This window comes from Vicugna pacos, chromosome 11, assembly GCF_048564905.1.
Source record: "Vicugna pacos chromosome 11, VicPac4, whole genome shotgun sequence".
NCBI classification, from domain to species: domain Eukaryota; kingdom Metazoa; phylum Chordata; class Mammalia; order Artiodactyla; family Camelidae; genus Vicugna; species Vicugna pacos.
In genome coordinates this window covers 72,595,573-72,608,560 of record NC_132997.1, presented here as the reverse complement: position 1 = coordinate 72,608,560, position 12,988 = coordinate 72,595,573, and the positions used below count along the sequence as shown (strand labels likewise).

The following is a 12,988-nucleotide window of genomic DNA, read 5'->3' as shown; positions in this document are numbered from 1 at the left end:
TGTCATGAAACATATTATAAGTTGAGTCAAGACTTCATAATTCTCTTTTTGTTAAAAACGTATAGAACTCAATATTGTCTGCAGACTCACCATGAAGGTGAAATTGTGCAAAAGCTAATATTGTAGTTCAACCTAGAAAAAGAGAATGGATGCCCAGAGATAATACAGGGCCATCACTATTGTATTCCACATGTGATGCAATAAGCCGCTTGGTCTAGGAAATAAATATGGGAATGAATTGAAATATACACTTGAAGTGCCACTACAATCATGACGGCAGAATCTGGGACATTCACTGTCCATAAAGAAGAAGAGAGTAGGGGTAATGCCAAGGGTATCAGACTGACTGAATGGAGCTGTCGTGGGAAGTTGGGAGAGACAGCAGTTGACAAGTACAGGTAATGTTAGTTTAGGAGTGAGGAGATGATGTGACATGGAATAGGTAACAACAAGCAGTCAGTTTTATACTGAGTGGAAAGGATCATTAACATGAAAAAAAAAGTATATTTTGCACACATGTCACTAGGCCAGCATTGATTTTATGATGCATTTATAGTCTCCAGAGGTCCAATGCCATGTCTAATATTAAGTAATAAAGAGAATCAAGGCAGACTGAACACTCTGAATTTGTGTACTTGTTAGAAAGAGCCATCTCCCTTGGCTCTACCCAAGCTCTAAGCTTGTCAATTAACAAGTGTTCTACAGTCGAATGAGCAGTGCACTCATAAAGCAATATTAGTATTTCCATTGCTTGAACTGGATTTGGAGATACAGTGCTTATGTGCATATAGCCTACCAGTATTAGGCTATACAAAAGAATGTTGAATGAAATTAAAGAAAACGTAGATAAAGAACACTCCTTGACATAGATTAAAACATGCAATATTTTTATGATAGCATTAGTGGATTAGCATCACAAAGATGGCAGAAGGAAGTTTCACAAATCAATCTGTTCACTGAAACAACTGCTGGCCATGCACAAAGTCTCTGAGCAACTCTTTTGGTACTCTGGGGACTAAACACTTGCAGCTGATGTGCTTAAGTATAAATGTTGATACATCTATATCTCACATACTGGCTAACATTGCTCATAACCTAGTTCAAAGTCAGGCAGTTATGAAAAGTGTAGACTGTGTTCTAGTACAGCTAGTCAGTATAGCTAGTAGGTCCCAGAGTGGGCAACAGGGAGCACGTTTTTCAAAATTGGGATTGTAGGTTTTGATCACTGAGAGGCTGGCACGGAGAATAGCCATTGTTTCAATCTCCAGGGCTTTCATTGAAAAGATAAAGAGAATGCCATCTTGTACTTTTCTGTTTTCTTTAGCTGTAGGTATTTGAGAGAATGCCTGTAAAGTCACTACTTTACTATAGAGATGACAGAAAAGAGAGTCAGGTGCCCACAGAGGATAAGAAAAACAGTCTTGGCAAAAACGATTTGGAAAACTTTCTAAACAGATGAATGATTGTAGTCTTCATCAAGTAACAGTAGCAGTTGTTGGAACAGGGTAAAGTCCTATTTTCAGAGTTATGCAATACAATATATTAAATACTGTCTTCTCAACAGAAAAATTACAAAGCACACATGAAAAACAGGTGATTATGGCTCATTAGCAGCTTTAGAAAGTTGACACAAACCATTGCTGAAGAGGCCCAGACACTGGACTTAACTAGATAAAAAGCTTAGGATACATGTCTTGGATCTCTTAAAGAGAGGAAGGAAACCATGTGCAAATCACTAAAGAATATGAATAAAGTATAAGAACACATAAGGAACATCAATAATGAGAACATTTTAAAAAGGAACCAAATAGAAATTCAGGAGCTAAAAAGTACAATACTTGAAATTAAAAAAAAATTTATCAGAAAGTTTCAACCACAGGCTGCAAGAAGCCCAAGAAAGAAACAGCAAACCTGATGATAGGACAACAGAAATTATCTAGTCTGAATAATCGAAAGAAAAAGTAATAAGGAAAAATGAACAGATCCTAAGGGACCTGTGGATCTCTAAATAAACTGTAAAACTTCCACTTTATTGGATTCCCAGAGAAGAGGGAGAAGGAGCAGTAAAAAAAATGTTTGAAGAAACAATGGCTGAAAACTTCCAAACTTTGGTTACAAATGAATCTACACATCCAACAGGCTAAATAAGCCCCAAGAAAGATGAAACCGAACAGACCCACAGCAAGGCACATTTTAATCATAATGTTAAAAAGCAATGACAAAGAGAGATGTTTAAAGCATCAAGAGAGCAGTGACTCATCATGTACAAAGGATTCTCAATAGTAGAAACAGCTCATTTTTCTTCAGAAAGTGTGAAGACCAGAGATTAGTGGAAGGACACATTTAAAGCCCTGAACATAAAGATGCCAACCGAGAATTCTGTAACTGACAGAACTATTACTCCATAATGAAGGAGAAATTAAGACATGCCCCAAATAAAGGGTAAGGGGATTCCTCATTAATAAATCTGCCCTACGAGAAATGCTAAAGGAAGTAACCTTTTAGGGTGAAATCAAAAGACACTAGATGTTAATTAAAACACACATTAATAAGTGAATATGCTTGTTGAAAATAACTAGGTAAATATAAAAGCTAAAATTATTGTAGACTAGTATGAATCTCTTTATTTTCTATACTGTTTAAATGAAAAATGCATTAAACAATCATTATAAATATATTTCTAGGCACGCACCATATAAAGATGTAATTTGTGACACACAAAAAATAAAACGGGATGAATTTTGATGGGAGCATAGTTAACATGCAATTTCAAACTACTATGGAATCAAATCATACTAGGTTTTTATGACTTTAGGATGTTAAGAACAATCTAAGAAATTAATTAAATTACATGCAAAACATTGAAGAGGAAAAAAGGTACACTAAAACAACTGATCAAACAAAAATTATAGATATATTGGAAGAATTGAGAAGCAAAAGGCATTAGGGGAAAATATCAGAGCAGAAGTAAATCCTTCACTATGTCTAATCACTTCAGTTTTTGAAATTCATAAGTTAAGACAGATATTGAGAGAATACATTTTAAATTGTGTATAGAAATATTCCATTTATGATGGAATATAATATAGCTATAAAAAGGAAGGAAACCTGCCACTTGTGAAGCATGGATGGGCCTTGAAGGCATTATGCTAAGTGGAACAAATCAGGATGAGAAAATCAAATATATGACCTCACACATGGAATATAAAAAAAGCACTGAACTCATAAGTATGGAGAACACATTGGTAGCTGCCAGAGATGAGGAGTGGTCAAAATGCTAAAAAAGGGGTCAAAAGGTACAAACTTCCAATTATAAAGTCAGTCAGTCTTGGGATGTAATGTATAGCCTGATGACTATATATTGTATATTTCAAAATAGCTGAGAGAGTAAATCTTGGAAATTCTCATCACAAGAAAGAATGCAGTTACCTGTGCTAATAGATATTAACTAGACTTACTGTGGTAATTAATCACTTTGCAATACATGCATGTATTGAATTCTTATGTTGTACACCTGAAACTAATGTTATGTCAGTTATATCTCAATTTAGAAAAGTGTACATTATTTACAAGAAACTCACTTTAGACCCAGAGATGCAAACACGTTAAATCAGAAAGAAGGAAAGAGATGTTGCAAGCAATGAGTAGCCAAATAAAGCAGGAATGGCTATATTAACATTACAAACAATAGATTTTAATCAAAAACAGTTGAAAAGAAACAAATAAGTATGGGATATTTTAGACTCCTTAAAAAAAAAAGATAAAGTTGAATTCATCAGGAAGTTATAACAATAAACAGATATTTGTACTAGACATAAGATGCCAAACTACAGGAACCAAGCTTTAGAAGAACTGAATGAATAGGGAGTTGAACAAGAGTAGTAGGAGACTTCAGTACCCAACTTTCAATAATGCATAGTCCATCTAGACAAAAGATTGACAAGACAATGTAAGACTTGAACAACACTAGAATCAACTCTACTACCAGACACATAAAGAGCACTCGTCCCAACAACAGCAGAATACACACTCTTCTCCAGTGCACATGTAACTTTCTCTATGGTAGACCATGTATTAGGTCATAAAGAATTCTCAGTAACTGAAATAGATAAAAATGATACAGACTACCCTCTGATAACAGTAAAATGAGTCTAGAAATCAACAGTCAAGTGAAAATTCTAAATTCATGAATACTTAAACATAGAAAAATAAATCTGATAATTCCACATGTGAAGAGCGTAGAAGTTTCAGTTCCGTTCTAAGAGGGAATAAATTGTAAATAACTCTTCTAGGATCCACGAGAGGGGTTAGGACCGAGGGAAGACTGCTGCTTCCAAGATTGGAGAAGTTGGCAGGGAAATGCAGGGAGTCAGATTTAACAGAGAAGAGCCCCACGAATGGAAATCAGTGCCTGGGAAGGAAAACCTAAGTCGTAGTTGAGAAATTGCTGACAGCTCAGTGTGGACAACACTGAGAGATAATGCACAGGGAGCCCCATCCTACAGGGGCCACCACAGTATTTTGAGGTTTACCTCCCGGAGGTTGAGCAAGTTCTCACAGTAAATACTGGAGAAAAATCCCTTCATTTTTCCAGCAGAAGGAGGGCAAAAGGAATGATTTTTAAATGTACTAGAGCACTCAGTTCTTCTTAAGAAGGCCTGCCCTCAAGACAAACTAGATAAAAAAAGTCTCACCTGCTGGGGTTTTATCAGACCCTAACTGACCTGAGGGAAGGGAAATATTTAATCCAGGTAGCTCTAGCATTCCATGTGGGAGAAGTGAAATACCCAACTCCAGCCCACTCTAGCTATCCTGCCCCATGTGGAGAGGGAGAAAAACACTGAGAAACCTACGTAAAGTTCAGAGTCCAGAGGCATAGGCTCACTCAAAGTCTGCAATCCCTATTAAAATCACTGCTGCCTTCTTGGCATGAATTGACAAGTTTATCCTAAAAGTCACATGGAAATTTAAGGGACCTGAAAAGCCAAAACAATCTTTGGAAATAACAACGAAGAGATATTCTTAATTTCAAAACTAAAAACAAAGCTAGTAATTAAGGCTACCAGATGATGTGATACTGGCATAAGGACTGACATAGAGATTATTGAGTTGAGAGGACAAATAAACACTCGTTTTCTTGTTTACTGAAGGATAGTCATTACAATGTATCAATTTCTGGAGTACAGCACAATGCCTCAGTTATGCATATACATATATTTGTTTTCATATTCTTTTTCATTAAAGGTTATTATAAGATATTGAATGTAGTTCCCAGTGTTATACACAAGGACATTTTCTTTAAGCTGTATTTATACACAGTGGATATGATTTGCAAATTTCGTACTCCCACGTTTATCCCTTCCCACTCTCTTTCCGCTGGCACCCATAAGATCATTTACTATGTCTGCGAGTCTGTTTCTGTTTTGTAGATGAGTTCATTAGTGTCCTCTTTTTTTCTTTTTTAGATTCCACATATGAGTGACATCATATGGTATTTTTCTTTCTCTTTCTGGCTTATTTCCCTTAGAATGATGATCACTAGGGCCATCCATCTTGCTGCAAATGGTATCACTTTATCCTTTTTATGGCTGAGTAGTATTCCATTGTATAGCTATACCATTACTTTATCCAGTCATCTGTCAGTGGACATTCAGGTTGCTTCCATGTCTTTGCTATTATATATAGTGTTGCTATGAACATTGGGATACATGTATCCTTTTGAATTAGAGTTCTCTCCAGATATATGCCCAGTAATGGGATTGCTGGATCATATGTTAAGTCTATGTTCAGTCCTTTGAGAAGTCTCCATACTGTTTTCCACAATGGCTGCACCAAACTACATTCTCACTAACATTGTAGGAGAGTTCCCTTTTCTCCACACCCTCTCCAGCATTTACTGTTGGTGGACTTTTGAATGATGGCCATTCTGATGGGAGCTGATACCTCGTTGTTTTGATTTGCATTTCTCTGATAATTGGAGATACTGAGCATTTTTTTCATGTGCCTAATTATCTCCTTGCCATTTGTTTGTCTTCATTGTAGAATTGCTTGTTTAACTCTTCTGTCCATTTTTTGCATTGGATTGTTTGTTTTTTTATTATTAAGTTGTATGAGCTGTTTTTATATTCTGGAAATTAAACTTTGTCAGTCACATCATTTGTGAATATTTTCTCTCATTCTGTAGGTTGTTGTTTGTTTTGCTTTTGGTTTCCTTTGCTGTGCAAAAGTCTATAAGTTTGTTTAAGTCCCATTTGTTTAATTTTCCTCTTATTTCTATTACCTGGGTAGACTGTCCTAGGAGAACATTGCTAAAATTTATGTCAGAGAATGTTTTGCCTGTGTTTTCTTCTAGGAAGTTTATTGTGTCTTCTCTTACATTGAAGTCTTGAAGCCATTCTGAGTTTAGTTTTGTGTATGGTGGTAGAGAATATTCTGACGTCATTGATTTATATGCTGTTGTCCAGTTTCCTCAGCACCACTTGCTGAAGAGACTGTCTTTTCTCCATCGTATATTCTTGCCTCCCTTGTTGTAGTTTGTCTGTAGGTCTCTGGGTTTATTTCTGGGCTCTCTATTCTGTTCCATATGTCTGTTTGTATGCTAATACCACACTGTTTTTATTACTATAGCTCTGTAGGATTGTCTGAAGTCTGGGAGGGTTATGCCTCCAGTTTTGTTATTTTTCCTCAGTAATGTTTTGGCAATTCTGGGTCTTTTGTGATTCCATATAAATTTTAGGATTATTTGTTGTATTCCTGTGAAAAATGTCATAGGTAATTTGATTGGCGCATTAAATCTGTCGATTACCTTGTGCAGTATGGCCATTTTAATGATGTTGATTCTTCCAATCCAAGAGCATGGGATATCTTTCATTTTCTTTAAGTCATCTTTAATTTCCTTAATCATTTTTGTGTAGTTCTCCATGTATAAGTCTTTCACCCCATTGGTCAGATTTTGTCCAAGTATTGTATTGTTTTAGATGCGATTTTAAAAGGGATTGCTTCTTTACTTTCTTTTCCTGCTATTTCATTGTTAGTGTGAAGAAATGCAACTTATTTCTGTATGTTAATCTTGTATCCTGATACCTTGCTAAATTCTTTTATCAGCTCTAGTAGGTTTTGTGTGGCACTTTTAAGATTTTCTGTATATAGTATCATGTCATCCACATATAGTGACAAATTTACCTCTTCTCTTCCAATTTGGATCCCGTTTACTTCTTTTTCTTTCCTGATTGCTGTGGCTAGGACTTCCAAGACTATGTTGAATAGAAGTGGTGAGAGTGAGCATCCTCGTGTTGTTCCAGATTTTAGTGGGAAGGCTTTCAGCTTTTCACAACTGAGTATTATGCTGGCTGTAGGTTTCTCATAAATAGCTTTTATCATGTTGAGATATGGTCTCTTTGATAAGAGTTTTTATCATAAATGGGTGTTGAATTTTATCAAATGCTTTTCCTGCATCTATTGAGATGATCATGTGATTTTCGTCATTTCTTTTGTTGATGTGGTGTATCACATTGACCGATTTGCATATGTTGAACCATCCTTGTGATACTGGGCTGAATCCAACTTGATCATGGTGTAAGATCTTTTTTTATGTGCTGTTGGATTCTATTTGCTACTATTTTGTTGAGGATTTTTGCATGTATGTTAAAGCCATGATATTGGCTTATAATTTTCCTTTTTGATAGTGTCTTTCTCTGGTTTTGGTATCAGGGTGATGGTGGCTTCATAGAATGAGTTTGGAAGCATTCCTTCCTTTTCAGTCTTTTGGAAGAGTTTGAGAAGGATCAGTGAGAGTTATTCTTTGTATGTTTAGTAGAATTCCCCAGTGGAGCCATATGGTCCTGGACTTTTATTCGTAGTGAGGTTTTTTTTTTTACTGCTAATTTGATTTCATTTCTAGTGATCGAAGTGTTCAAGTGGTCTATTTCTTCTTGATTCAATCTTGCTGGACTGTATGTTTCCAGAAATGTGTCCATTTCTTCTAGGTTGTCCAATATGTTTCCATATAGTTGTAACACTCACGTCTTGTCAGTTGATTTTTGACGAGGGTTCCAAGATGACTCGTGGGAAAACTAGCCTTTTCAACAAGTGGTGCAGGACTCATGCACACAGACATATGACTCCAACTCTGTATCTATGCCAGTTCCTTTTTACTTTACATTCAATTAATGTTTCTCTCTTCCATCCACCAAGTATTTCCCACCGCACATCTCTGCACTGCTATATACAATATTCACCCATCTGAAATTCCCTCTCCTGTTTTTCAGTGCAGATATATTAAGATTTATTTCCAACCACTGGACATACAGGAAGCCCAGCTCTGTTAAGCCATTCTTTTCCATTCTTCCAGGCAGTGTGTGCAATGATCCTGCCCATCTTCATAGTATAGCATGACATTTTATATTTTCTAAATTGTTTGTAATTGTTTATATTTCACCAGGGGTATCATTCTGTCTCTTCTTGGGTAGACTATTAGTACCCATAGAGCAGGATCAGGTTTTCTACTTCTTTAACAGTTAAATATGATGTCTTCCATAACAATATTTATTGCATATTCATGCACAAAATGGGTACTAAAATGCATGTCAAAGTTGTTTGCATGACCACTGAAACATCCCTTGTAAATATGAGAGTAATCAATGAACAGAGAATGCACAGTCAAATAACTGATGTGTCATTAACATTTTACCTGCTCCATCTTGATCAGGAAGCAATCGATAAAGTCCCGAGGATTGTTCATGTCCAGGGATGCTTGGTGCTCCTTTGTTTTCTCCAAAATATAGTCTTTTAAATTAGCATTATTTTTAATTACTTTATTATGACTCCCTGGGAAATAATCAATGAGAACGGGGAAAGTATTGCAAATCTAGGAGAGAAAACAATAGTTTATTGAATAAAGAACACTGAATGAAGACTTGTATACCATATGCCAAGCCCTGGTTAGAAACAGTAGTATAAATGGTAATGTCATGTGTGTATTCCTGCTTTTAGGAGAATTTTTTCTTTACAGGTACATAATTTTCTATGCTGATAGATGTATATGAAAGAGAAAATTCTGACTAGGGACCAAAGACGATGAACATTTTATATACTCATATATCATGTTTGTTGTATAAAAGCATCTTTATAAAATTTTTCTCATTCATTTTCTTATTATCAATTGTTCCCTTGACTCATGTAATATGGGATAGTATGAAATACTATGGTTCACATTTTGTAGATGACAACAGAGCTTAAGAGAGTTTGGACAACCTGATATAAAACACAAAGCTAGTCCCTGCTGTTTCTATTTCTTTTTGTAGACTCAAACGTAGAATGAGTATTTCAGAACTGAGAGGTTTCTAAAGACACCATGAAACATGACACAACATTTTATGTATAAAGTAACTGCAGCAGCGTAATCAAGTGACTTTACTAAGATCATACTGTTGTCTTTCATGCAGAGTGCAGAACATGTCACCTCAGCCCTGGGTACAACTGTGATGTCTGTTTATGGTTCATACAACAAAAAAACCTAATCATTTTGTCATCTCTTAACAATTACCTTGTCAATTAGGATGCCAATGAAGCATCAAACATTCCTATCCTAGTCAGTGTCCCTGGCAGCACTCTCCCTCCTTCTTTTCTTCCTTTCCAAATGCAGATATTTCTGCCAACTGTTGTGCTGAAGAAGTTATTAAGTGGTGATTGGATGACAAGAGTTGTGGGTAATGGAAACCTTTCCAGAAGGTCCTGGATGTCCTTTTATTGCTATGGGCATGCTTTGGGAAAGTTTCCAAAATATTTCATCGAAACTGGGCTTTGGGATTCAGTGGAAGAAACCACTGGACAGGGTGACTAGGATTGAATTACTGTTCTGAATTCTGGGCATGTATTTTCCTGCCTGTTGTAAAAGGCTCAGTCGTCTTTCCCAGATACGCACCCCAGGATGCTAAGCTCTGGGCAGGACTGTGGTGTTCACACATTTACTTCACAGTGTGGTGGATATAGAGATTTGGACTTCATGGAGAAAAGAGCATAAATGATTCCTCTAGAAAAAAAGGATGTGAGCCTCACCTGTATCCATGGAGAGCTCGCAATCCTGATATTTTCATTAAATCTTTTCATTATGTTTAGAAAAGTCTGATCTTTATAATCAAAACGATTGTGGAAAATAATGGAGCAGATCACATTGCAAGGAGCACAGCCCAGGATGAAAGTGGGATCACAGGGTGACGCTAAGGAATAAACAATTTTAAGACACCATTTAAGTATACACGTGAAATGCTTTGTCTTTGAGATAACAGGTAAAGATGATTTTAGAAACTTTAAAGCAATCTTTTACTTACGAATTCCCTTAACAAAGTTTTGAACATGCATAAAATCAACATGTCACTTTTCCCTTAACCTGCATAAATTATTTCAGCCTAACTAGTTAAATAATGGTTTTTGAAAAAAAAAACTTCAGTTCACATCTACTATCTTTACTTGTATCCTTTTCACCTGAAATGCCTGTAAATTTGAAGGAAAAAGAAGAAAACATTTCAAAAGGCCATTTTTATATCATTTAATAACAAAGTTATTAGTGCTGAATATTATCTGTTTGCATAGCCTGTAGAAATCAAACACTGATAAAGAAGGAGAATAGTTAGGGACCTCAATATGTTTTTCTTTGTTTTGTTTTTTTTTAATGTAGATACTGGGGAATGAACCTAGGACCATATTATGCATGCTAAGCATGCATTCTCCCCTGAGTTATTTCCCTCTCCCCAAAACGTTTTTTTTTATAATGATATTTGAAAGAATCATCTCTAGAGTCACCACAGGGTAAGCTTAACAGAGCAAGATTGTGGGTGAATTCATGTATTTGAAGAAGAAATGTTAAAAAAAAAAAAGCAGCAAGTATCCATGCTGTATGAGAAGAGAATCTAATACAAATGAACAATTACTATAAGATAGGGGTTTTTTTGGTCTAAAATATAAACAAAATGTAAAGTGTTGATTTCAAACGTAAATCCCAAGTGACACAAAAAGGGAAAATTGATGGATGGAGTTCTTTCATTTTTTTCATTTCAGTGTTAAGAAATTCCCTTGTTAGGAATTAAATGTTAATAATTTCCAATCAGCATCAAAAATTTATTTGCACAAGGTGCCGTATGTGGTCTTCAGGGACATTGTTCTGTATATGCATCAATAGAATAGTGTGTTTTAATACATTTAAAATGTATCATTTAAATGAACATGAACTTATTTCCAGTTAAGAAATTACATGAGAGGAAAAATAATCTTTTTTTGGTAGGAGATCTGTGAAATAAAACTGATGCAATCAAATGATCGATAAAAATTCACACAACCAAAAGATCTGTGTAGAGAGATCCAACATTCACATGTATTGATGTACGAATTACTTGAATCAAAAATATACTGACAGAGTGACATCAGGAAGATGTTGAAATAGGAAGTCTTAGCGCTTGTTCTCCCATAGAAACACTGGTTTAGGAATTATAATGGACTATAATTCTTTAATGAGATTTTCAGAATCCAGTTAAGTAGTTACACACCATATGCAAGTATATAACTAAGAACAATGACATTAAAACTTGTAGAAGTGCAGTTTGACTTTACCTGCATCAGCACTTCCCCCCAAGCTGGCACAACTCCGTGCTGGAAGACAATGCCCCAGGTTGTGATTACTCCACAGGAAGGAGAAAGATGAAGCATGCATCCAGTGAACCAGCTCTTCAGCTGGCTGCTTGAGGAAATGGTTTCAGTCTTACCTCACTTGAGGTGCTGACAGAACTGGCATAGTACAGGGATGTCACGGACCACGGAGAATAAAGCAAAGTGAGGATAGTGGCTTGCTATCCCCAGCATGGCTTGGCGCAACCTAGAGAAGGTGAACCACTTCAGGCTTTCCTTGAGGGGGAAGGGAGAGGAGTGGAGCTTGCATCTGGCGGAATGGTATGTGTCTCATCTGACTCAGGCTGGTAAGGGGGCGTTTATACTCTTTGGATGCCATTGAGACAAGGGAAAGTGGAGTTGCTTGCCTCTGTTGAACTAGAGAAATCCCAGTGCTGCAGACAGCAAAGGAAGCAAGAGATCACTAGCTGCTGCAATGAATTTGGCAAGCTTCCCTAATTGTGAAATTCTACTCAAGCCCAGAAAAGTTGCATCCACTAAAAGAAATAGATCGAGACCCCCAGAGTCTCTGGCTATGATGACTGGTGACAGTTTCACCTTACGTAAAATGAGCCCCTAAGAACTGGGAGAAGTGACAACTTTTTCAAGTCCCTGGATCCCAACAGAAAGTCACGAAACACAAAAAGAAGCAGGAAACACGGCTCACACAAAGGTACAAAATAAATCTCCAGAAACGGGATTCAGAGGAAATGGAGAATATCACACGTGAACAGAGAATTTTTTGAAAACACGATAAAGGTGCTTCATAAGTTTAAGAAAACGATGCGTCAATAAAATGAAAATGTAACAAAGAGAACACATAAAAAAGAACAAAACAGCTGAAATTTGTTCAGCTGAAAAAGACAACAACTCACCTAAGGACTTACTCCAACACAGGCCATCTGATATTGTTCAATCAGAAGATCAAACGGAAAAAATGAAAAGGAGTGGAGGAAGCGTAAGGGACTTATGGGATCAATATGAACACTATGGGGAGGAGAGAGAGAAAGGGCAAGAAGCTTATTTGAGGACATGATAGCAAAAAACATTCCATATCTGGGGAAAAACTACTCAGATTCTAGAAGGACTACACACTCTAACTAGGATGAACAAAAGAAATCCACAGTGAGATACATTATAACCAAATTGTCAAAAGTCAGAGATAGAGAATTTTGATAGCAGCAAAAGTGACTTGTCACAAACAACAGAGGCATCATAAAACCAACAACAGATTTCTAGGCAGAGACGTTGCAGTCTAGGAAGGAGTAGGATGATATATTCAAAGAGCAGGCAAAAAAGAGTTGCCAACCACAAATACTATATCTGGCAA

At 36.4% G+C, this 12,988-nt stretch overlaps 2 protein-coding genes across 8 annotated transcripts in view; one reads left to right on the top strand and one right to left on the bottom strand.

Moving 5' to 3' along the window:
- The window catches only part of LOC140699370 (cytochrome P450 2C21-like), a 95,549-nt gene that overhangs the window by 28,520 nt on the left and 54,041 nt on the right, over nt 1-12,988 (top strand). The gene's annotated exons all lie outside the window — the stretch shown is intronic.
- The window catches only part of LOC140699371 (cytochrome P450 2C18-like), a 31,275-nt gene that overhangs the window by 8,776 nt on the left and 9,511 nt on the right, over nt 1-12,988 (bottom strand). For 2 of the 3 annotated variants that reach the window (XM_072971663.1, XM_072971665.1), the window contains 2 exons: nt 10,057-10,217; nt 8,690-8,866 (listed from right to left, as the gene is read on the bottom strand). In XM_072971663.1, the coding sequence (XP_072827764.1) occupies nt 8,690-8,866; nt 10,057-10,217 (338 nt within the window). The remainder of the gene's footprint in view (nt 1-8,689; nt 8,867-10,056; nt 10,218-12,988) is intronic. The other variant, XM_072971664.1, reaches the window with a different exon arrangement.